General features: G+C 34.1%; 1 protein-coding gene across 2 annotated transcripts in view; it reads right to left on the bottom strand.

Annotated features, from left to right (window-relative positions):
- Positions 1–27,777, bottom strand: part of CAPZA2 (capping actin protein of muscle Z-line subunit alpha 2) — a gene marked incomplete at its 5' end in the record, with an annotated part of 56,188 nt that overhangs the window by 12,846 nt on the left and 15,565 nt on the right. For both annotated transcript variants that reach the window (XM_035020975.1, XM_035020976.1), the window contains 4 exon segments: positions 2,100–2,306; positions 6,213–6,276; positions 11,914–11,965; positions 14,612–14,675. In XM_035020975.1, the coding sequence (XP_034876866.1) occupies positions 2,100–2,306; positions 6,213–6,276; positions 11,914–11,965; positions 14,612–14,675 (387 nt within the window).

Here is a 27,777-nt window from a genome sequence, read left to right as displayed (position 1 = left end):
GAAAAGAGAGTAGGTCATCATTCTAATATAGTAGCTAGAAAAACAAGTACTCAGGGCGCCTGGGTGGCTCAGTTGGTTAAGCGACTGCCTTCAGCTCAGGTCATGATCCCAGGGTCCTGGGATTGAGTCCCACATCGGGCTCCCGGTTCAGCGGGGAGCCTGCTTCTCCCTCTGACCCTCTCCCCTCTCATGCTGTTTCTCTCCTGCTCACTCTCTAATAAATAAATAAATAAATAATCTTAAAAAAAAAAAAAAGAAAGAAAGAAAAACAAGTACTCAAACATGTCCACCTATAATCACAAATTCTTAGTGAATCACAAAAAAGCACAAAATTGGGGCCCTGGGTGGCTCAGTCGGTTGGGCGACTGCCTTCGGCTCAGGTCATGATCCTGGAGACCCGGGATCGAGTCCCACATCGGGCTCCCTGCTCAGCGGGGAGTCTGCTTCTCCCTCTGACCCTCCTCCCTCTCGTGCTCTCTCTCATTCTCTCTTGCAAATAAATAAATAAAATCTTGAAAAAAAAAAAAAAAAGCACAAAATTTATAAAGTAAAACTCATTATTATACTCTAAAAATATTCACAAACATCCTAGATATACCATACTATTCATTCCAAATACAGGTATCACAAGAAGTGTAGACAATTTTAAACATGTAGATACCAATCTGGCTGTTTCCACACAAATAAAAACTGGACCTACACTGTGATTATCATCTTTGTTTCCTGCACAATCTTAGAGATTCTCATTTCTTCATTTTACAAAGTATTAGTACAGAGGTGAGAAAATTAACTTACTTTTAACCAAGAAAGGTCATTAAGAGAATGCCTGTGATGGTGTGATGATGTTATTTCACCTCTTGTTTATTGCTTTAAAAGTCATGGATAATTTGTAACTTTCAATCCTCCAGGAGCAAATAAGGACTCTCTAACATAACCTAACTACCTATTCTTGAGTTATTCTTCCAAAATAATCCTAATCAACAAGGTTATAATTCAAGGAATTTGTAAAGTATTTTAGGTTATGCTGTAATTTTTCCTGAAGTAATTACATACTTAAGGGGATCATATGAATTTTTGTCCTAACCAGAAAACTTCTGAGAGTGAAATGGGATGCTACTGGTAATATTAATAATTATGTTGAGACAGCAAGTATAAAACAGGATATATAGTAACCTTAGGTTCCAGAGGTAGGTAGAGGCCAGGTCCAGAAGGTTGTGAAAGCCATGTTCAGAAGCCTGGACTCTATTCTAAGTATAACAGAAAATCTTTGAATGATTTCCAGCATGGGCTTTTCATGATCTGATCTGTATTTCAAAAGATCTCCCTGGCTATGGAGAAGATCATAGAAACACAAACAAACTGGGGGCGGGGGCACCTGAAAAGCCTACCTGGGTATAAACAATCTTACGGAAAAAAAAAAAAGAAAAAAAAAAAAGGACTCCTAATTTCTACCATTTCATACTGAAAATATAAAAAACAGGTTAAAACTATGAAAGAACCACATTAAAAAAGAGACTTGATTATAAAACAGGAAGGACATGATTCCACTTCCAAATAATTTAATTTGTTCTAAGATCTTGAAAGAAGTTTCATCTAAACTTACTGAGATGAGTTATTAACATGAGATTAAAGAATCCTATAGCATCATGCTCTAATCAATGTATGGACAATTCCTACTTGGATTTAATTCAAGGTACAACCATTTTTCCATTTTGGGCAATCATAATATATTTATTATTTAGAGTTTCTTGAACATTCTTTTTTTTTTTAAAGATTTTATTTGACAGAGAGAGACACAGCGAGAGAGGGAACACAAGCGGGGGGAGTGGTAGAGGGAGAAGCAGCCTCTCCGCCGAGCAGGGAGCCCGATGCGGGGCTCGATCCCAGGACCCTGGGATCATGACCTGAGGGGAAGGCAGACACTTAACGACTGAGACATTCAGGCACCCCATCGAAAAAACATTCTTAGAAATATTTAAGAAAAAAAACAATGGCAAGTTATAAAATGCCAGTTCTGTAAGTTACAGATTTCAGGAGATCATAAAAACATTGTCATATTTACATACGACAAAAGAAAAATATGCATATTGATTACTTACAGTGCAGACCCCATTTGGATAATGTTCTTTTACATAAGCTCGGAGAGCAGTTTCTACTGAAGTTCTCCATGATTCAACTGCATTTTCTGCTTCATATGGTCTTGGATCAGTTGCTTCCTTTCTTAAGTGATCAAATTTGAAACAGATTCTGTTTTTGGGATCCAAAAACTTTCCATTCCCCAAGTCGCCATGTTCTGTTATCAATACCTTCAGTGGTGCAATGAATTTTGGAAAAAAAAAAAAGTATTTAAAATAGCATTTAAGTACTGATATATATTAATATACATTCACTTAAGTTTTGTCCTTAACACTGTAAAATAATTCTACTTCAAGCAATTGGTTTAACTATTTGGCACAACTATAATAATTCAAATGAGGCTATTCTCGTTCAGCTAAGATTAGTGGATCTGATTTTCTCCCAATATAACTTCTGGCTACCTGGTGAAAAGAATGCATCTTCTAATATATTGCTGGAGTTTTTGTTTTTGTTTTTTTACAGCTATAAACAGTTTACTATTTCCATTATCAGTTTCCAGTTCTCGAAACTAAGGAACTGGTAATAACCTTCAATGAGAATGGTTACAAGAATAGCTTTTACAAGAATAGCTTTAACCCAGAGAGAATACTCTTCAGTGTGTCCTATATTGTTCCTGGGCCCACAATCTCATCTACTGTGAAGGGTCTGCTTGTTTTTATAATCTATTCACTGACAGTTGTTTTCAACTGACTTTCAAATTTTTAAACATGTAATTTATTCTTTTATATACATTTAAGTTGTACATGCATAAATTTGGCATTCTGTGCTTTATTTCAAAATTTCCCCTCTTGTTCTTCCCTTGCAACTCTCCCAGTCTTCGACTCCTTACCTATGTCAGAACCTCCCCCACTCTCTGATATAAATCATGCACACACAGGATATATCCTTCTCAATTTTTTTCAGCCATACAATCCCACATAGATAAATAAAAACACATCTATGTATACATATACACACATACAGGATTTTTTTTGGTCACTGCTTTACCAGAATGGAATGAAAATGCACACGTACACATATTTTTCTGCATCTGGCTTTTTTCAATATCAACACCTTACAGAAATCCTTCAAAGTCAACTGGTAAACCTTTCACCGTTCTTTTTAATGGCTGTGTAATATCCCATAATGTGGATATAACCTAATTTATTCTGCCATTCCTCTATTGACGGGCCATCTCTTTTATTTCCAGGCTGTTTTCTTTTTGAGGGGAGGAATGAGTACATTAAAAATGTTAAAATAAGTACTTTTGTACATATATTTTAACATGCTAATGTTTTTATTTCCATTAGATGCTTCCATTTCTCTTAAATATATTCCCAGCAGTGGGGACAGGAGGTAAAGGATCTGTATGTTTTTAATTTTTAATACATTTCCCAAAAAATGGCTGTGACAATCCACATTTTTATGAACAGTATATAAGATATATTCCTCTCACATTACACCCATCAACAGGGATACGATTCTTTTTTCAGTCTGATGTGTATAAAATATCTCATTACTTTAATTACATTTCTGACTACTGACAGATTTAAATATCTTTTTGTGTGTGGGCCATTTGTTTTTCTGTGAGCAAATATTCTTTAATATTTTTCATTTGTGTTTTTTTGTTGTTATTTTCTTATTAATTTAAAAGAGTCCTTTGCGTAAGGTATGTTTCATCTTATGGTTAAAATAATAATTATGTAGCAAAATGTCCATCTTTTCTTCTATAGTTTCTGGGTTTCCAGACTTGTTTAAGACGGTCTCCCTGCCCTAGTATTGTACATATAGACTCTTTTAAAATTTACACATTTTTAATCCACCTGAAATTTATTTCTATGTTGTATGAGACAGAGGTTCAAATTAACCTTCTTAACATAAACCAGTTGTGCCAATCTTTTATTATGTCTATCTAAATTATAATCTTGTCACGCATAAAAATTTTCATACATCTTGGGACTAAATTCTGGTTCTATATGCTGCTGTACTGATCTCTGTTTACTTTATACAAAACCATCCTGATTTGACTTTACACTGGTTGTAAAGCCTCTTCTGCTAACCAGTAAAGGAATTCTCTTTTACTCATTCTTACTGTTCTTACATTTTTCTTCCCCCAAGCATGTATTTTTTTGCATAAACTTCATGAACATTTGACCAATTAAGAAAACTATTAGGATTCAAATCAAATTGCAATAAATTTGTATTTTAGTTTTTAAATAATTTAACTTTCTATTTTCAAAATGGAATGTGGCGTTGCCTTTCCATTGTTCATATCCTGTTTTGTGTTTTAAGAAGACAACCACCATTGTCTTCACAATCCTTTGCCTTTCTTGTTAAGGTTATTCCTAGGTTAACGCATAGTTTTACCAAATAAAATGGAATTCCTCCCCCTCCAACCATTTCTAGTATAAAGTACTTATTTGGTGCAATAGAGGACAGCTAATGAGTTTTGTATACTTACCTTAAATTCAGCCATCTCACAAAATTGTTTTAAGTCTAGTAGTTTCTTTTATTTGGGAAGTTGATTATATAAATCATGTAACCTAAGAGTTTTATTTACTTTTATAAAGCTTTAAAAGTTCTCATTCTCTTGTCTTATTTGCTATACCTCCATTAGGTTAGATAGTAATAAGCAGACAAACCTGGCAAATTTCTATTTTAACTACAATTATTTTAGCGTTTGTAGTCTATGATATTTACTGTGATTTTTGTTAAACAATCTACTATACTTAAGAGGTCTTCTTCTATCCCTAGATTACTCAGGGTTTTTGTAATAAGGACTAGCTGCTGGATTTTTCAATTCCCTTTCACTGTCTATTGATGCATCATAAAGTTTTTCTTTGATTTGCTGATTAACAGATAAGACCAGTATATTGCCTTACATGAAATCACTCATGCATTCTTGTAATAGATTCTATTTAGTCTTGATTTGTCATTCTTTTGATATATTCCAGGATGCTATTTAAGATCTATCTAAAGTTTAAAAAAAAAATAAAGTTTTTAAATCTATAGTCATATGTGAGATTAGTTTGATTTTTTGTTTTATCTTTATTAGGTTTAAGTATTAATATTATGCTAGGTTCATAAATGAGTTTGGGAGCTGACAAATATTCTTTTAGGGATGTATTTTAAGAAAATAATGGTCAATGTGCCCAGAGGTACAAAGATTTACAATACAGCTTTGTTTACAGTTAAAGAAAAAGAAAGACCCCCCCAAAAAAACACCCAAAAAATCTCCCAAGAAAATAAATATAGGAGATTCATAAAATGAAACACTATATAGCTTCATATATATGTGTGTATACATACACACACGCATGTCTCTCTCTATATATACATATATATATAAGCTTGTTTTCTCTGCAGTTACAAGTCATCTTCTGTCTAGGCTCTCTTTTCCCCCTGTAAATACAAGACTATGTATTACATAATGAATAATGCCAAATGCAAGCTTTGAGGTAACTAGCCACTAAGAATTGTTACAACTCTCTCATCTTCCACCTACCAGTTCCTTCTTCATACTGTTTTGTATTAAGTTGTGCTTCACATCACACAAGCACAGTATGAATATAAGCACTGTTCGATTATTAATAACTCTAAACACCAAAAAACCCCAAAAACCCCCCAAAAAAACACCAAAATTAGTGACCTTTGGTGGCTTTTCTTAGCAATTCTAACTTTCACTTTGGAAAGAAAAGATTTAATAATTACTAAATGCTAAGTTACTCACATGAAGAACTGTAGAATTCCAGAGCAACCAAAATATGATATAAATCTTACTAATATATATTCTAGATTTTGGATTAATATAGGATTGATTTTTTTTCCTATAAAAAACAAGAAAGTAGATTTAAAGCAATTATTTTCTAAAATCTTAAAAGAATTACATTTGAATACTTCTAAAAGGGACTTTCTGCTAGTAGTATTATTGGTCTCAACAAAAAAAACCCAAATTTTCAATTACTTTGCCCATAAGAGGCCATGATTAAAATGAACACTGTATCTTTAAACATACCACTTCAAAGTTCTTGCTGAATATATTAACTATTATAAATGAAACAAAGAAAAGTCAGATCCCGTGTTCATATGCAACATACCTGATCGTCATAACCTTCAATTTTTACTGGAGTAAACTGGTCCAAGTTATACTGTGCAAATGCACTAAAAAAGAAAAAGGCCCGTTATTAAAGGTTAGCCATCTGTAAGATACATATCTAATTACTTGAGTATATACTGAGTACACAACACACCAGGAAAAAGAGGAGGTGCTATGAGAGATGTAAAGAGTAATCAGACTATGATCAAAGGACTTACAGTTGGGTAGGAGAGATAGTAGATAAATATAACCATAACATGAAGTAGAAAGTACTGTAGAACAATGACCAATAAAGAAAGCATCAAGGACACTACACATTTTGAAAAATAATAAGAAGAGCTTTAGGGGTGATTTCTTTAAAAATCTGACACTGAGAAATGGCCCTGAAATAATGAGTAGGCGCTCCTGCAGAAACTGGAGGGATGGGAAGAAGAGAGTATTTCAATTAGAGAGACCAGGATAAACAAAACACATAAGAAGATGGGTTAGGTCCACATCACAGAAAGCATCAAGCTCAATGCCTGACACATAGCATGTGTTCAATTATGTTTACTGAATTAAAATGAAAGGCCCTGATTGATAGAATAATTACTTCATTTGGGAGGCAGAGCAGAATCACTGAAGCTTTCTGAGAAAGAAGAACCTAACTACCTCTAAAGAAGATTAATTTGGCAGCAGTGTGTATGACAATTGGACAGTGGAGCAACTAGAGCCAAGGGGAAAAAAAAAAAAAAGGCAGTTAGGTTGTTATTAGGCAAATGTCCATATCAGAACTAGAGTCTAAACTAAGAAATGGTGACAAGATGGATTCAAGAATAAAGCCTCTCTCTACTCTCATGAGTTAAGTAATACTACATAATTATGTAATACATTTATAGGAAAGATTCTCATAGTACAAAAAATTAACCTGAAAAATATGTAAGGACCATATTATATTTTATTAAATCTATAACCTGAGGTTTTTTCCTACGCTTAACAGAAAGATATTGAGTATTTTAAAATTTAAAAATACATCTGTCAACCTAATCTATCTACTTGGAAGGTTTTCTAGATGGCAAGACATCCACTGAATTTTCAGGTTATTAGCTACTTGAGTCTCCTCTAGAAAGGAATGTTTGGTTGAGCAAAGCCATCACCGATAAATTAACAGCAGACTGGTAAATGTAAAAATAGCAAAAGAGAATTAAATTACTACCTGTCAAATTCCTGACACTGCATGTTCAAAAAAGATGGGGGTAAACATAGAAATGCATGATAAGGGAGAGGGCAGGAGCTACTCACTTCTGATTTCCTTAATTCATTAAAACTGTAATTTTTCTAGGAATAGCCTCAACATAGCCAGGCAGTTATCAACCCTTAAGTGAATTTATTTCAAAACTACTTTGAGATTTAAAAAAAAAAAAAAAAAAAAAAAGTATTCTAGATCACTTGGAAAGTAGGATTCAGGGCGCCTGGGTGGCTCAGTCAGTTAAGCGTCTGCCTTCGGCTCAGGTCATGATCTCAGGGTTCTGGGATCAAGCTCAACATTGGGCTCCCTACTCAGCGGGGAATCTGTTTCTCCCTCTACCACCCCTCCCCACCATTTGTGCTCTCTTGGCTCTGTCTTGTTCTCTCAAATTAATAAGTAAAATCTTAAAAAAAAAAAAAAAAGTAGGATTCATTTTCCAGTGAAAGACATATGTAAATAATAAATGTAGATAGTAACTTGGTCCTAGGCCTTTTACTGCCCAGAATATCAAACTCGATCCATCTACCTACTTGGGAATGAGGGAAGAATAGGAAATCTGAAAAGGAGACAACGGAGTATGAAAATAGGTAAAATTTTATCTTAAATGCTCAAAGCAAGTTAAATAGGTGACAGTTACACGGTATAGTGGTAAAGATACTAACCTAGGAGTCAGAATATAGAATACCTAGGTTCTGTCCAAACTCCATTATTAGCTAGCATGGGGCCCACTTACCTTATCTATAAAAAGACGGGTTTGGACTAGCTGACTTCCGAAGTCCCTTCCAGTTCAGAAACTTACTCCATCTACCTACTCATCATCTACTCACCCACTCCTCCACCCAGACCCAGTAAGAACAGGGACTTCTCTGCCTTCTTAGAGTTCTATAGCAAAATCATCCATTTCTAAATACCTGTTCCTGTATTTAGATTTTTATACCCATTACTATTAGTCATGCACCAGTCACATTCTATACTTTTCACCAGGTGTCTCCTTCAGTTTAGCCACATTGTTTCCCTACTTACTTTTCAAACCCTGTTCATCATTTAAATTCAGCTCAAAACCACTTCTAAAGAGAAATTAAAAATTTCTCCCTTTGGGCTCCAAAAGCCTTTGATATGCCTCTATTATGATATTTTATTTAATTTGGCCCAATACTAAACATATCTGACTTCCCATTAGAAAATCCCTAAGAGGCTAATAATTTATGTCATCATCATAGTGAAGTCTGGCATTCATATGTTCAGTTGAATAAAAGGCTCTTTCTGGGTATTTAAAAGTTAGACTTGACAGTACTGACGCTTCAGTATGTCTACTTTTACATACTATGAAACATACTGAATTTGTGCCCTTAGGAAAAATATCCCATTAAAACCACTCTTATGAAAAATAGCCATGTTTTTCCCCTTACAGAAAGATAAAAGAGGGGAAAAATAAGACTAAAAGAGTTAAAGCAAAGGGAAAAGGGGAAAGAAAGGAAGAAAGGAGTACATATATGTAAGAAAGATAAGTACTTGTACAAAAGAAATTCAGTATCAAAGATCACAATTGAAGAAGAAATGCGACTACAGCTATGCACTTCCTTTGGTGAAACTGCCACTAGGACACATTCTAAATGTTTTTTTACAATGCTTTGCAAGCTTCTGTTACATAGTTTTGGACAGCCTTGATGATAGGTGATGAATCTTCTTTGGAGGACGAACCAGGTTTGAAGATATTTTAAAAGTAATTCAGAACCAAGTCTAGTGAACAATGAGGATAATACTATTTTTGCTTGAAAATTATTTCATGGAGAGGACACTGTGAACCAGAGTTACATAGTTCTAAAGTCAATCAATGATTTAAGGTATATTTCTTATTTCACAGATAACCCTCAAATGTTTACAAAATGAATTCAAATGAATAGTTTTGAGCAATTTGGAATGAAGACTACTACTGAAGTCAACAAAAAGAAACAATATTTTCTCTAAGTGTTCATCTAGTTAGCAATCACTTACTGATAGTATAACTACATGCAAGACAATCTGAACTTTCTACTTGAGGTTTTGATGTTTTTTTCTTGGTATCATACAATAAGCATCTTATTTTATCATTAGTTACTGATTTCTTCAGACTCATTTCCTTAGAATATCATAGTATTGAGCATTTCAATGTATATATCTCTTGAAATGTGGACCACAACTGTCCCCATGTTTCATAATAAAAGAAATGTAGATCACATTCTAATTTCTTTACAGAACAAATCCAATTTATTTACTTTAAATGTAAAACCCATCATCAGATAAGTACTTCTTTGGGCAAATAAAATTTCAATACTTTAATCACGTTTGAGTCAAACGAACGGCTATTTCATACCACTTACGTAATTATGAATATTTCTTTGACCTTCATTAAACTTTATTCTGCTGAGGAAAAACTCTTGTTCTTTCAATAAATCAAGCTTCTTATTTTCTTAACTGATAACAAAAAAAAAAACCCACTAATTCTTGCACCTATCTGAAACGACCCACACATTTATTTACCACAGAGAACTGAGAGGAAAAGTACTTTGAAAGTACTGTTCTTACAAGTTGTAAATGCTGTACATCTTCTTTACTTCCATAAGATTTTTGTCAACATGCCATATGCTATTATAAAGAAAATTAATTTTACTTGAATACACAGATAATTTAAATAAGGTTTAAAGAACTTAGGAATAAGTAGCCATTCACTCAGAAGCTAATCACTGAAGTCAAAAATATAGAGTAAATTGATTTCTATAAAGCACTTTAATAATCAACAGGAGTGGAAGCAACCCATATGTCCACTGACAGATGAATAAGCAAACTGTGTATATAAATACTCAGTATTAAAAAAGAAATTCTGACATGTACTACAACATGGATCACCCTGAAGACATTATGCTTAGTAGAATAAACCAGCCACAAAATGACAAATTATGTATGATTCCACTTCTATGAGACACCTAATGAAGTCAAATTCATAGAGACAGAAAATAGAATGGTAGTTGACAGAGGCAGAGGGGAGAGAAGAATGAGAAATTATTGTTTAAAGTGTATGGAGTTTTAGTTTGGGAAAAAAAATAGTTCTGGAGATAGTGGTGATGGTTACACAATGTGAATGCACTTAATGCCAAAGACCTGTATGCTTAAAAATAATTAAAATGGTATATTTTATATTATGTACATTTTCTCACAATAAAAGTAATAAATAGGGTGAAAGAGGTGAAGAGGATTAAGAATACACTTATTTTTTTTTTTTTTAAGATTTTATTTATTTATTTGACAGAGAGAGATACAGCGAGAGAAGGAACACAAGCGGGGGAATAGAAGAGGGAGAAGCAGGCTTCATGCAGAGCAGGGAGCCCGATGCGGGGCTCGATCCCAGAACCCCAGGATAATGATCTGAGCCGAAGGCAGACACTTAACGACTGAGCCACCCAGGCACCCCAAGAATACACTGATTGTGATGAGTACTGACTAATGTACAGAATTGCTGAATCACTATATTGTACAACTGAAACTAATATAACACTGTATGTTAATCATACTGGGATTAAAAACAATTAACAGTTGCTACTAAAAAATAACAAGAATTTAAATCAGAAGCAAAATCAGATATGCCTAAAAGTCTGTTGAACCTCTACCTTCATTAGGGTTAACTGTAAAGGACAGATCTGATAAAGCCTTGAAACATTACAAAAAGAGTAAGATGAAATTTCCCCCATTGTTCAGGATTTCACACATTGGGTACAGTATTAGTGTGAGAAAAGGTGTCTGGATGGATACTAAACATTCTTTGCAAGGCACCTAAAAATCTGTTTAATTTTGTCATTTTCCAATGAGTAATGGAATTGGTTAGCCTACTGTATGAGTCTCCACCTTACTTTTGGAGGTGGGAATAGAGAAGAAAATCAATTATTTCTCTGAAATCCCAAGACAGTTGTAGCAAGTCATGATTACGGTCACTGGTCCAAAGATGATATACTAGGATTTAGAACTGCCTAGTTATTTGAATCAGGTACTATATTAGGTATTTATGAAAGAATAAAACTCCTAATCCTCGAAAATCTGTTAGGGTCAAACACTTAACAAAAAGTAAAACCTGCATAAAAAAGCAATCACAATTTCAAAAATCAAAATTTCAAATAATTTTATCCAACCTTGCAAATGCCAAAATGTAGTATTGAGTATATAAGCCAAATACTCAATGAATAGAGAATTTCATGTCATAATTGTGTCCCTATGTCCCTCTGTGATCAAAAATTTCTCTTTTAGCTAGGTACATACATATAATACATATATATATTTAAACGTCATCAAAAATATTTCTCTTCTAGCTAAGTACATACATGTAACATATATATATTTAAACTTGATGTGCAAATATCTATTTCAGAGATTAGTGCTTAAAAACCACCTTTAAAACATTTTTTCTCATATCACTAGCTATGTTAATATAATATATAATACTTACTGAGCTGCTCCTTCCCTGAGAAGATTATCATTATTAAGCAGTAACCGAACATCTGCAAAACAAGTATTATGTTTTCTATATTATTATTTTTATATGTTTGAAATTTCTATGTAGCGAATGCAGATTACTTTGGTCATGTATTAATATTCCCCACTCTTCCCCACCCCCTAACATGTAAGCAAGATCAAATTTTTACTCTGTTGACAAAAATAACCACAAAAACACCCCATGGTATTATTTTCTAAAAGATATTGGTTAGGAACAGAAGAGGGAATTAAATAGAAATATAAATTTCCCCAGCTATCTGAAACTTGACTTTATGCTACTTGGCTTTTACCTGTTTTTGCTAACTGAATGGAATCCAAGGAGATTTTTCACTTTTACCAAATGGTACTTATTTCTCCACTTTATGCCATTTCAACTTAAGAAAGATTTCATAGAATGCTCTATTTTCGGATAGCAGGGGAAACCTGTACATGTTATCTTATACCTTATTAATTAATAGCCAATGTAGGCAGACTGTATTTCCAAGGAACTAAAATGGAGACAAGCTCCATCAAAAAGATCGTCTGATGAGAGCTACAAAAGATGTCTGCCTCCTAGTTTGACAACACTAACATGAGTTTCAAACGAATTTGCTTCATACAAAAAGGGATTAAGCAAGAAACCACTTGTGAACAGAGCATAGATGTAGACATTTCTGTCCTCAGCTCATGTTCAAACAACAGATGAATGCATTTAATTCAATATGGGTAACTGCTTTATTTGATTTAGCAATCTCACTTTGGTTATTGATTCTTAATTCTGTTCTAATTTTAGACCCAATATGTAGACATTTGCCTACTCATCATTAAAACATAACTTAAAAAAATACTTTTGTTGGAAAATCTAAGCATTCTGTGAAACAATAAGGAAAAAAAATCATGTAATTTCACCAAACAAAATTGTATTCTAATCTTGGTATATTTTCTTTATTTTTTCCTACACACTTGGCTATTTTATACAGTTGCTATCATAAAGTACATACTATAATGTATCCTAATCTTTTCATTAAATGAAAATAACACAAATAACCTAAGCATCTTCCATTAAGAACTGGTTAAATACAATATAAACAGACTATATACAGTTCTTATAAACTGTAAGATTGAGCAGCCATTAAAAACAATGTAGATGTGAAAAAAATGTAGATATGTATTTATCAACATGAAATACATCCATAACATGATAAACAAGAAGGGGAAAACCCAGTATGCATAGTATTATCATATTTATGTAATGTTATATATCTTTTATATCTCTCTAAACTGAAAGATGTTAGAAGTATTTCATTCAAAGACATCAATTTCCAGTGAGACTTAGAAAAGCAATTTCTAGGACTCATACATTCTTTTAGGGTCTTTCTGATTAACAAATTTGTAGGGCATTTAATTCAAGGTAAGGACATTCAGTGAAAAACGTCTAGAATTACGACTTATTCTTGGTTCTATAAATTACACAAGAGTTTGGGGGCCACTGACTTTACTGCAGTTTCACCATTATCAATTCAAGTTACATGCCAACTTTTGAACCTAAGGAACAAAGAGGCTGAAGTTAACCATACAGGAAGCAGAAATATTTGTGAATTCTCTCCCAACTTCCCAATTGGGGAATTGGGAAACAATTGGGAAAAAAAACTTTAGATTTTACAATTATCTTAAAAGGCAGAATACAGTGTAGACCCCATTCTTTCTCTATGCATAAAAATTATCATATGTAACTGTATGCAATAAATCATGTATTGTAGTTTGTGGATGATTTAAGGAGTTTTCAAGGGTAATTTTAACTTTACAAAATTTTTACTTCATTTTTTGACTCTAAACCTGATCTTTTTTGAGGTGAGATTCCATTATATCTTCTACTATGAATGAAAATGAGAGATTAAACTTCTTTCAAAGCATGTTTAAATAGTTTACTCTGGAACAGAATGTTTTAAAAATAAAATTGAAGAGTCCTGTGTAAATTAGTTTTAATTTTAGACAGTGAAGGCCAAATATATATAAGTAGAAATGACACATTTACAGTACCTATGGTAATTTATTCTTAAAACTGCTTAAGAAAAGTTTTGTAAAAAGATCACTACAGGCCATTTTCTTGGTGACTGTTTCAACCACGTCATTCTCACTGTTAAAGAGGAGCTACTGTTAGTTTTTATAGCAACCAGGAGACTGTATAAAAGTTTAAATTTCTAATCTATGGTAGATAATTATAAAAATGTTTGCCCCTGAGGTTTAAAGAAAGGTACACTGTAAACTAATTTCTAAGAATTTGAGTTTTTACATGCGGTCTCATCTTCTGAACATGGTGAAACAATGCCCCCCCCCCTTTTTGGTTGTTCGTATTATTCTAGGTTTTTCTTTAAAAGGAATATAAAAATGCATTTCACAATTCCAAAAAATAGCTAAAATTAAAATTCTGTCTTTTAATACTCTTTTAAGGTGGTTAACTTCCTGAAACATGATTATCATATATATCATAAATATATTCTAGCCATTATGAAATCCATAGTGACAAAAATTTTCACTGTAATTCAGAAAGTACAGATTTTTCTCCATACTCCCCCCTCCCTCTGGCTTAGTTCTTTTGGTTATATAATTTATTCTTTTAAAAAAAGGATGCTTGATATATGAAGCCTTAGTGCTATGAATTAAACACTCACCATTAAACACCTCATTAAATTCTCCAGGGGGGGCATGAATAATGAATTTTGCTGCTATACGCACCTAAAATAGAAATGAAGATATAAATGTTCCATGGCACAGGCCTCTGCTAAAATAACCAAAAGTACATTCAAAATTATACTACTTCAAAGTTCTACTGAAAATGGCTTAAAGATTTTTTTCAAAAACAGTGACACTTCTTCAAACACCTTAAGTTTATTACCGTTTCTATCATTTATTATAATCACAATGTATAGGCTGAATGCAGATAAAATTCATATTTAACACATTTAAGGATTCAAAGCTACCTACATATAAACATTTTCTTATAAATTCTTCTTTTAACCTAAAATAGAAAAAAGTATCAATCAAGAAAATCTGTATGTGGTGAAGAAATAAGATGTATTTAGGTATAATAAAGAAAATAGATATACTATATGTTTCTTTAAAATCACAAATTAGTGAAAAATGTATAAAAGAAGTGGAAGAAAGGTCTAAATTCAAAATGTTTTTAACATGAGACCTGAGTGGACCTTAGGAAATTTTAGTTCAAAGATACATGAGAGAGAAAATATCAACAAGCATACTGACAGGCATATTTTAAGAGAATAAAGGCTGTGTCTGATAAAGAGATCAATCACTAATGAAAATGAGAGAGCTTAAATGGCATGCCCAATACTCTAGTTTAATGAAGAAGTCCTGAGTATTTATAACAGTTTTCCAATAAACTTCTAACTAAGTTGTGGCAGACTTCCCCAAAAGGGTATTCCCCCAACAAGCAGCAGCACAAGCAATCTTGTCAGAAACTCAGTCGTGGGCCCCACCCTGACTGGATGAAACTCTGGAAACGAGGCCCAGGAAACACTATTTAGACAAGATATCCGGTGATTTTTTTAATGCACATTCATGTATTTACTGAATTCAATATTGCCAAGGGACTACCCTTGGCAAAAACAATTATTTTCATATTTCCCACTTTATTAGCACTGTCATTATTCTGATGTGGAAACTAAAAATAACAGAAAGAAAAGGAAACAGTAATACATGTTTGTGTATAGATGTGTATAGATAGGTGCACGCATCTAAGTACACATATGATCTTCAGAGGAGACAGATGAAAAAGAGGTTATCTATGGCTAGAAAGAAGATGTTCCTAGTTAGAGGCCACATATGTGACAAGGCCTTAAAAAGGTAGAAAATGTCAATTTAAAACAAAAAAGACAAGACTTTGTAGCTGGAACACTAAAAAGTTCAAAGTAAAATCTATACTGTTATGGGATACCATTGAGAGATAACAATGATGAAAATGATTTTTTTTAATGGGATTATTTAAATTAGTACTTACTAAGCACTCTACATGAATTATTTCATTTATTCTTCACAACAACCTTATGAGGTAGTTCCTATTATATCTGCATTTTTTTGATGAGGTAACTGAAGCAGAAGAAGTTAAGTAACTCGGTCTGATTCCTGAATCCACACTTTTACTCACTATACTATGCTGCTTCTCAGATTTTTTGGTAGAGTGGGTACAGTCCTCCCAGGATGAATGTGTAGCCACCAAACAACTATCTGGATATAAACTTTTTTTTGGTGTTTAAAATGTCAATAGCAACAATTAAATAGAAAATTCCTTGAAAGACACAAAAACTAAAGTTCACTCAAGAGGAAATAACCTGCATATTCCTAGATCTATTAAATAAACTGAATTTGTTGTTAAAAGCCTTCCAACAAATAAAATTTCAGGTTTTCTTACACCAAACATTTAAGGAAGAAATAATACCAATTCTACACAAATTATTCCAGAAAACCGAGGAGAACACTGTCCAATTCATTTTAAAACAACGGTGTTGTCCTATAGCAAAGACTTAATCCTCAATAAAATAACAGAAAATTGAATCTAGGACTACATAGAAAGGATAACACATCATGACCAAGCGTAGTTTATCCTGGAAATGTAGAGCTGTTTCAATACTGAAAACCAATGACAGCAATTCACAATATCAACCTATTAAAGATGAAAAACCATAGATCATTTCAATAGATGCAGAAAAATTTTTGATAACATTTAACAATCAATCATGACAAAACACTCAGCAAATTAAGAAGAAAATGTCCTTAATCTGATAAAAGGTATCTGCAAAAAAAAAAAAAAAAAAAAGTCTACAAGCTAACATCATCCTTAATGGCCAAAGACTGAATGCTTTCCCCCTAAAATGAGAAATGAGACAAGAATGTTTGTTCCCTCCACTACTATTCAACATCATATTGTCTTAGTGCAGTAAGAAAGAGATTTCATAAATAAAATAGAACTTTCTATCTGCAGACAACATGATTGTTTACAATGAAAAATCCCAAGGAATCTAAAAAATAATAATTTATGTATAAATCTAACAAAACAGGTACAGGACTAGTGTGCTGAAAACTACACAAAACACTGATGAAAGAAATCAAAGAAGAGCTAAATAAATGGAGAGATATATTCATAGAATGGAAGACTCAATAATGTGAAGATGACAATTATTCCCTAACTATTCTATAGATTCAAGGGAGGCCCAATCAAAATCAAAGCAGAATTTTTCTGATACACATCAACAAGCTGATTCTAACATTGATAGATTTTCTGTTATTACTTTTCTATGTATAAAGAATGTAATGGACACGGATTATTCTGGCCATGTATTAATTAAGACCCCCTCTCCCCAAATGTAAGCAAGATAAAAAAGTCACTGTGTTAACCAAAATAACCACAAACACATACACATAGCATCAAAAATAGATTCTGGTTAGGAAATGAGAGAATGAAATATGTTATTTTACATCCTTAATAGTAAATGCAAAGTAGTAAAGACAAATGAACGAGAATAGCTAAAACAATTTTGAAAAAGAAAATTGGAAAATTATGCTACCTGATTTCCTGATTTCAAGACTTATCACTGGATCTGAACTAAGAGTCCAAAAACATACTCATATATATAGCCAAATGATTTTTGATAAAGGTGCAAAGGCAATTCAATGGAGAAAGGATATCTTTTCAACAAATGATATTCAATTAGATATCCATGAGCAAAAACATGAACACCAAACTAAACCTCATACCTTATTAAAAATCTACATCAAAATGGATCATAGCTCTAAATGTAAAACATGAAACTTAAAAAAATTAAAAAGAAACAAGAAAATCTTCATGACCTGGGATTAGGCAGAAAATTCTTAGACATATTAAATAAACCATGATCCATTAAAAACTGGACTTCATTGAAATTAAAACCTTTTGCTCTGTTAAAGACACTGTTAAGAGAATGAAAAGACAAGCTACAAATTAGAGAAAATATTAGCAAATCACATATCTGACAAAGGACTTGTATCTATACACTCAAAAGTCAATAGTAAGAAAATAGTAAGCAAAAGACTTGGACACTTCAGTGGACAGGATATACAGAAGACAACATAAATACACAAAAGGATATGCAACATCATAAATCATTAGGGAAATGAATATTGAAATCATGAAACACTACTACATACCTAACAGAATGGCTAAAAAACACTGCTGAGGATGCAGAACTGGAACTCTAATACATGGCTGTGGCAACCCAAAATGGTACCAACCAGTTTAGAAAACAGTTTGGCAATTTCTTATAAAGTTAAGCATGCACCACCTAACAATCTTACTCCCAGGTATCTACCCCAGAGAAATGCAAACCTATGTCCACACAAAAATCTATTCACTGGGACAACTGGGTGGCTCAGTCAGTTGAGTGTCCAACTCTTGATTTCAGCTCAGATCATGATCTCAGGGTCGTGGGATCGAGCCCCATGTAGGGCTCTGCATGCTCTCTCAAAAAAATAAAAAATAAAAAAAATAAAATCAGGCACCTGGGTGGCTGAGTTGGTTAAGCGTCTGCCTTTGCCTTTGGCTCAGGTCACGATCCTGGAGTCCTGGGATGGAGACCCGCTGATGAGGCTCCCTACTCAGTGGTGAGTCTGGATCTTCCTCTCCCTCTGCTCCTCCCAACCCATCCCCACTCGTGCTCTCTTCTCGCTCTCTAATAAATAAATAATCTTTAAAAAAAAAAATCTATTCACAAATACTCAAAACTGGAAACAACCCACAACCCAAATGTCCATAAATGGGTGAATGTATAAATAAAAGATGGTGTTTCTGCATAACGGAATATGTGTTTTCAAAATTACTTTCTTCTAAATGTTTAAAATTACTATTAAAATCAACAGCCGAAATATAAAAAATAATTTTAAACAGGCAAGGGTGGAGTAGGATATGGAAGCAGTAGGCTATGAAAGTAGGAAATGGAAGCTAAATATACATTAGAGTCTATTACGATTATGTAAATGTCTTAACTTAATTTCCTTCATCACCCCCCCCCCCCCCCACTGAGGTAAGGAGTTGTTAGCATTTAAAACAAAGTCTTAATCATTACCACAGGTAACAAAAACTGGTAACTTGCTCATGAATTTATCAACATTTCTTTTGAAAACATTTAGAATTTTGAGGTAATTGGGTTTTTATTTATTTATTAGAGAGAGAGCATGAGGGGGGCGGAGGGGAGTCGTACAGGGAGAGGGAGAAGCGAGCTCAGTGACACAGGACTCTATCCCAGGAACCTGGGACAGTGACCTGAGGCCACCCAGGCGCCCTAAGGTAATTGTTTCTAACAGTCCTAATGACTTATAAAACTGACAAAATTAAAGTACTAATAGCAAGCAGCATATATATAGCATATTTGGTGGTGATACAATTAGCTAAGTTGTTGAGCTTTAAAATTTTAAGTAGTTTGAAAAAAAGAAGGCTTATATAACATTTAGAGTTTTAGTTCTATTTGGAGTTTTCACCAAGAAAGCAAAAATGATCTAAGTTTTTTTCCTATAGACTTATTGGCCCTTGTTATTGCTAAACGTATACATTTAGTATGCAGTAACCAAAAACAGTTAACAGATTGCTCACAAGACCCAAAGTAAATGGTGGGTCAAAAGAAGTACCACTAAAGACAGGAAGTCATAGGAGCTGTCTGTGAACACAAAACACAACTTGGATTATACCAGCTATGCCTGGATATTGTAATCTGGTCTTTGTGAATTGCACTAAGATTGTGATTTTTGGATTTCTCAGGTTCTAAAGGAAAGGAAGTATATCTGCCACAGTAAATGCTTAATTGTCTTCTGAGAAATTATTTAATCATCAGGGTATTTTCTAAGCCCTGCTATAGACTCAGTGTTCCCCTATATTTATCCTTCCTAGCTGACTTTTTTTTTCTCTTAAAAACTATTTATTCTAGCCCACTTCTAAATCCAAGAAAAGAAAAATGGTCATACAACAAGAGGTCCCAAGAGTAGAATGAATTTCTGAAAATAATCAAAAACATATTTCCTTGAAGTTTTTCTAATATACATGGAGTTATACTCTATTTACCCCTTGGAATATTACAGTTTTTCTGGAAGAGCCCAGTGAATTATTACATACATTCCTGGCCTCTGCTAAATCTTCTGCATAACCCACCATCTTCCTCCATGTATTATTCAAAATCAAGTCCTTCTAAACTGGAATCAGATTCAGGAAAGAGTTATTTTACTGTTATTTCTCTTTTTTGAGGGGGCACAGGGAGAGGAAAGAGAGAATCTTAATCAGATTCAGGAAAGAGTTATTTTCTTATTTCTTTCCTTTTTTTTTTTTTTTTTTGAGGTGGGGGCGAGAGGGGGAAGAGAAAGAGAATCTTAAGAGCCTGGTGTGGGGCTTGATACAACAACCCTGAAATCATGATCTGAGCAGAAATCATGAGTTGGACACTTAACTGATTGAGCCACCCAGGTGGCCCCCCCCCCATTTTTTTAGAGAAAGCAAGAGGGGGTAGGGGGAGAGGGAGAGGAGAGAGATAATCTATTTTATTGTATTTTTAAACTGCAATTCTAGATTGTGGGGGTAGGGAGTGGGGGGGGGAGGTGTGGCTAGATGGGGAGATTAACTCTTATCTATGTTAGTCACTGGCAGCTGATAGGCATACTTCATAACAACTGCACCAAAAAGTGTAGTTTTAAAAAAGTTAACCTATTAGTGTAGAGCTTAATGTACTGCCCTGAGCTAAAAGCTGAAAGAGCTATATTTTTCCTTTTCTTTCTCTTGGATCCAAATATTTGTGCAAAATATGCAAAAAGATAAACATAACATAAAAAGTACGTTCCATTCCTTTGTGCTTCTGATAAAACAGCAGATACCACATGTGACTATGAAGTTACTTATATAGAAGATAAAGTAGCATATTCAAAACAATATCCAAAATGTTAGTATACATTAATCCCACAAAAAAATATCTTCTGCCTATCAACTCTCTGAGATAACACAAAAGTATTACTCACTGTCAAACTTTTTTTTGAACAATGTTTTTCTTATGGGCTTTCTTCATTTTTTTTTTTTTTTAAGATTTATTTATTTATTTGAGAGAGAGACAGAGAGTGCACACGCAGAGGAACCTCAAGTAGGCACAGAGCCCAAAGTGGGGCTCAATCACGACGTGAGCCAAAACCAAGGGTCAGACGCTTAACCCCACCCAGGCACCCCTCTTTCTTCCTTTAAAAGAAATTCCACAATTCAAACAACAAATTAAGTAATGATAGTAATGGGTAGTAACTCACAGAATAAAAGAATCATCCATGAGTCCATACTGACACAAAGAAATGAATGAACAAGGGTAAGCTCTTCATTAGAATTTCAACTAATGAATGTAGAAGGAATGACTGAATTAGAAAATCACCTTGAGGACCATCACAATAATTGTTGCACGCAAAAATCATCAAGGGATGCTAAAATTTATGGATAAAAGTATGATAAAATGACAATAGGACATTTATATGGTCTGAAAAGTATCTTTCCAAATACTTAATTATAAAGGGTAAATAATTTTACATTGAAGAAACTTGCCAACACATCACCTTTACCAAATGATCAAAGGTGTAAATAACAGGAAAAACTGACATCATATGCCTCCTAATAGGATACACTGAGGACACATCACTTACAGCCAAAAATTCATAGGCTGAATCTAATCATGAGGAAACATCAAACCAAAATTGAGGTGCAGTCTACAAAATAACTAGTCTGGACTCCTCGAAAGTGTTAAGGTCATAAAGACAAACAATGCTGAGAAGTTCCAGATTAAAGACATTACAATAAAATTCAGTATGATGCTAGATTAGATCCTAGACCAGCAATTGGTGAAATAGGAATAGGGTCTGTTGATTAGAAAATAGTATTGTATCATGTTTAACTTCTTGATTTTGATAATTACACTGTGGTTTGGCAACAGAAAGCCCTAAACAGTGAAGGACTTACAGAGTAGGAAAAAAACTTCTCCTCTACTCTGAGGTTATGGGGATTTTCTCCTACATATATATTTTTTTAATTTTAAAATTTTGCTCTTTGCATTTAGGTCTTTACTCCACCTGGGACTGATTTTTGTGTATGATGTGGGATAGATATACATTTTTTTTATTATACTGTCATATGGATAAATAAAGCAACTTAACACTATTTGTTAAAATGTATATCTTTTCCCAGTGAACCAACATAAAACAAGACAAAGTGGGAAAAAAAGTATCTTACATAGTCACAATATTTTTAAAATGTGAGTTACTTCTTTATTTCAGTCAGAGTTATGAAAAACATGCCACACACTTTAATAAAATTCAAGTCCTTCTAAAATGTGTCTGATGAATTTAGCACTCATCCTTCAGGCAGTAATTGCAAAAATGTAATTTCCTCAAGGAACTTCTGAATATTCAATAATATGAGAAGGCAACAGGAAGAGATTCTGTCCTGTTATTATGGAGGCACTGGCTAACATTAAGAAAATATCATGTTGGGGCACCTGGGTGGCTCAGTTGGTTAAGCGACTGCCTTCGGCTCAGGTCATGATCCTGGAGTCCCAGGATCGAGTCCCGCATCGGGCTCCCTGCTCGGCGGGGAGTCTGCTTCTCCCTCTGACCCTCCTCCCTCTCATGCTCTCTGTCTCTCATTCTCTCTGTCTCAAATAAATAAATAAAATCTTTTAAAAAAAAAAGAAAATATCATGTTAGTAATATAAAGTTAAATTAATATTCCATTTCTTCTCACAAACAACTTACTTTGTTTTAAAGACTTCCAACAGTTATCTCTGGAAGTGATAAATAATTCATTTTTATACATAAAAATTCTAGAATGGTTATTTAGGCATTGCTGTAATTCACAATGAGCCACTGTGTCCTTAAAATCAAGTTAAACAATTTTGGGTTAAATAGAGAATTCTAATTACTTGTGTTCTAATTAAGATATAACCCTATCTACCTTTTTTGTTCATTTACAATAGTTTGAAACAACTCATGATTTTGGAGACTCAAAAACAATTTGTTATAATTTAGACCTTATAAAAAAACAAAGTGAATGGGTACTTTTTTGATGTTTCATCTATGGCTAAACATATTTAACTTCACTTTTTCATTAAACATCTACACAAACTGTGTTTGAGGAGGGTTGTAATTGTTTAATACAAATTTTCAAATGACAAACCTGTCTTTGTATAACCCATCAAAATCACTTACTTCAAGAGTTCTCTCTTGTGACCCAGCAATCTCATACAGGTATTTACATAAGAGAAATGAATGCATATGTCCACAAAAAGAAGCGTAAGAATGTTCATAAGCAAAAAGAAAAAAAAAAAAAGAATGTTCATAAGCAGCTTTATTCATAATAACCCCAAATGTCCATCAAGAGGAAAATGGAGGCGCTGGTTGGCTCAGTGGGAAGAGTGTGCGACTCTTGATCTCAGGGTTGAGTTCAAGCCCCATGCTGGGTTGTAGAGATCACTTAAATAAATAAAACTTAAAAAAATAATAAGAAAATGGATACATTAACTGGGGTACTGATGCAAGCAACACCATGACTAAATCTCAAAAACAAGTTGAGTGGAAAGAAGCCAGACACACACACACACACACACACACACACTGTGTGATTCTAAGACATCCAAAATCAGGGAAAATTAATCTATGATTATAAAAGTTAAAGTATGATTGGGCAAAGGATGCAGGGATTGATCAGAGAGAGAAGCATTAGGGAACTTTCTGAAGTGACAGAAAATGTTCTTTAAGTGAATGGTAGTTGCACACATATTGTGAAAATTCACTGAACTGAATATTTAAGACTTGTGCATTTTATGGCAGGCAAATTATACCTCAACTAAAAAAATTCTTTTTTTTTTTTTTAAAGATTTTATTTATTTATTTGAGACAGAGAGAATGAGAGACAGAGAGCATGAGAGGGAGGAGGGTCAGAGGGAGAAGCAGACTCCCTGCCGAGCAGGGAGCCCGATGCGGAACTGGATCCAGGGACTCCAGGATCATGACCTGAGCCGAAGGCAGTCGCTTAACCAACTGAGCCACCCAGGCGCCCCCAACTAAAAAAATTTTTTTTAAATCTCTCATACATATGACAGTATATATCTTATTTTTATTATGCATAAAATGTTAACTTTAAAACTTAGTAACCACAGACATACAGATGGCCAACAGACACATGAAAAGATGCTCATCATCACTTGTCATCGGGAATGCAAATCAAAACTACAATGAGATATCACTTCACACCTGTCAGAATGGCTAAAATTAATAACACAAGAAACAACAGGTGTTGGCAAGGATGTGGAGAAAAGGAACACTCTTACATTGTTGGTAGGAATGCAAACTGGTGCAGCCACTCTGGAAAACAGTTTGGAGGTTCCTCAAAAAGTTAAAAAGAGAACTCCCCTACGATTCAGCACTTGCACTCTGGGTATTTACCCAAAGGATACAAAAACACTAATTCAAAGGGATACATGCACCTGTATGTTTATAGCAGCAATAGCCAAACTATGGAAGCGGCGCAAGTATCCCCTGATTGATGAATGGATAACGAAGGTGTGATGTGTACACACACACACACACACCCATGTACTAGTACTCAGCCATAAAAAGAATGAAATCTTGCCATTTACAACAACATGAATGGAACTAGAGAGTACAATGCTAAGTGAAATAAGTCACAGAAAGACAAATACCATGATTTCACTCATATGTGGAATTTAAGAAACAAAACAAATGAGCAAACGGAAAAAAAAAGAGACAGAGAGAGAGAAAAAAAAAACAGCCTCTTAACTAGGGAAAAAACTGATGGCTGGTTACCAGAGGGAAGGTGGGTGAGGGGATGGGTGAAACAGGTGATGGAAATTAAGGAATGCACTTGTCATGATGAGTAACAGGTGACTGAAATAAAAATTTAGGGGCACCTGACTGGCTCAGTAGATGGAATGTGCAACTCGATCTCAGAGTCCCATGTTGGGTGTAGAGATTACTTAAATAAAATATTTTTTTAAAAAGGTTTAAAAAAACTTTAGTAACCATGATAATTAATGAGTGAGATATTATTTGCTTATTTTCTAATTAAGAATCCCAAACCTTTAACATTAATTTTTATTGCTAAAAATCCACAAAATATATTTATCCAACATTTTGCTTACTTTTTTTTTTTAAGAGAAAATACAGTAAAAAAAAGTTTTTTTAAAGATTCTGTTTAGGGGCGCCTGGGTGGCTCAGTTGGTTAAGCGACTGCCTTCGGCTCAGGTCATGATCCTGGAGTCCCAGGATGGAGTCCCGGGATCGAGTCCCGCATCGGGCTCCCTGCTCGGCAGGGAGTCTGCTTCTCCCTCGGACCCTCCCCCCTCTCATGTGCTCTTTCTCATTCTCTCTGTCTCAAATAAATAAATAAAATCTTTTAAAAAAATAAATAAATAAAGATTCTGTTTATTTATTCGACAAAAAGAGTCTAAGAGAGTACAAGCAGGGGAAGCAGTACAGGGAGAGGGAGAAGCAGACTCCCCGCTGAACAGGGAGCTCGACGTGGGGCTCGATCCCAGGACTCTGGGATCATGACCTGACCCGAAGGCAGATGCTTAACCATCTGAGCCACTCTGGTGCCCCAGTAAAAAAAAGTTAAAGGTAAAATTTTAAAGAAAAAAAATTAGGAACCTTAGGCTTTCATTCTGAATTACAGAGTAATATGTTGGCATAAATCTATACTACCTAGGACATCTGTCTCAGTCTTCTTAAAAAATACTGGGGGTTTTGGGGTGCCTGGATGGCACAGTTGGTTGAGCACCCGACTCTTGGTTTTGGCTCAGGTCGTGATCTCAGGGTCATGAGATGGAGCCCCACGTCGGGATCCACACTCAGTGTGGAGTCGGCTTGGGACTCTCTCTTCCTCTTCCTCTGCCCCTCCCTTCTGCACTTGCACGCTCTTTCTCTCAAATAGATAAATAAATCTTTTAAAAATAAAATACTGGGACATTTTTGCTTACACTGAGGACTATGGTCAGGTAATATTTTGACTCATCTCCTTTATCAGTGGACAATTTATAAGAAGGAAATCTCAATGCTCACACTGAATAAACTGAAGTCACCTTCCTAAGAAATCCCACAGTAATGAAATGTCTACATTTTGAACTCTAAAGTTTTCATCAAATAGATTCTATTTGCAGGGAAGATTCGACTGATAAGGATTGATGAAGTATGACGTCCTATGGAAGAGGGTTGACCAAGAAAATAATAAAGGGTAAAATAAGTAAAAATCCTTAACACTTCAGTTCTAAATCATTGCACCAAATTATATAAATGTTACAGTTGTATCTACCATCTCATAGGCAAATATGTTAGAATTTGTTCTCGAAAAATTATACTAAAATCTCCTACTGAATTTATTTTTAAAAAATGTGGCTAACTTTCCATCTCTTATGCTTCCAAAATCCTCAATGTTTAGCACTGATTTAGTCTGGGAAGAAAAAGAAATTCAGAGGAAAAAGAAAATCAGAGAGGGAACAGACTTTTGCCTATATATTACCGTATCTGAGTGCTCAGAATGGTGCCTGGCAGATAGAAGGCTCTCAGATATTTGCTAAATAACTAAACATTCAATATCCCTTCAAGGCAGGATTCCTGTTGCCCCTGCCCTATACTCTGCGCTCAGTAGATAGTTATTATATATTGAATAAATCTATAAGCAAGAATAAACTCTCATTTATTTAGAACATTTAGGGAATGTAGTATTTCAATGAAATGAACATTTTAGGAGTTATCACTAATACAATTCTATATATAAACTTTTAATTTTCAAATAAACTATACTCAAACCACAAAAACTTATGCTAATATAAGGAAGCAGTATAGTACTCTCTGGAGTCAGACTGACTGGGTTGGATTTTCATCTCCACTACTCATTAGCTATGTAAACTTGGGTAAATATATAATATTAGCTATTATTATATATATTATATATTATTAGCAACAACAAGATAATAAGTGTACCTGTATTAGTATGGCTCTAGTATTCTTAAAAATAGCCCTGGAACACAGATATTTTCACATTACATGTTAGTTTCTTTGTGTCTATAGTGACGGAAGGGTGGCATATGCCCAGGCATTTCTGTGTTGTTTGCAGTGCATTCACTTCCACACACCGACATCCTTTTTCCTCACTTGGAAATCATCCTTTCCCTCTCTATTTGACTCTTTTCATCTCTAACGCCAGTGATAGCAACACTGGAGAAAAAGCTGGTTTCCTAGCTACATGGTGGGAATGTGCAAGATCTGCACTTTTATCTAAGACAAATGATCTGTACCCAAGTTTTGATCTGTTTAACTTCTATAAACTTCCATTTTTTATAGGGAAATTAAGGGGATGAAATATACCATTATTTCTTAAACTTTAAAAACCCCTGCCTCTGTTAGAGAAAATAAAATGTTATCTGAAATTACTCTGAGATAGCTATTACTTTTAATTTATGAAAGAGAAAACAGAGATCCAGAATTGGGATTTGAATGAAGTGTTCAAATGAAGTCCAAGGCTTTTCATAGAGCTGCTTCCCAGTACAGCATCATCTTTCTATGACGGTTCAGAAGACAGGCTGAGAAAAAAGAAAACTCTAGGCAATCTCACCTACTTCCACCACTTCTATTATCCCCATCCAATAACAGCTCTCAAGTCTATACATCCACCACACTGTCAAGATCAAGATGCATTTTTCTAAGTATAACTTATTTACTAGAAATCTCCATCAAAATGTCTCATAGATACTTTAGACTGTCTCAC

Source organism: Mirounga leonina, unplaced genomic scaffold (genome assembly GCF_011800145.1).
Source record: "Mirounga leonina isolate KUSES-001 unplaced genomic scaffold, KU_Mleo_1.0 Mir_174, whole genome shotgun sequence".
Taxonomy (NCBI): Eukaryota; Metazoa; Chordata; class Mammalia; order Carnivora; family Phocidae; genus Mirounga; species Mirounga leonina.
Note: the sequence above shows the minus strand (reverse complement) of the source record. Positions and strands in the feature narration are given on the sequence as shown.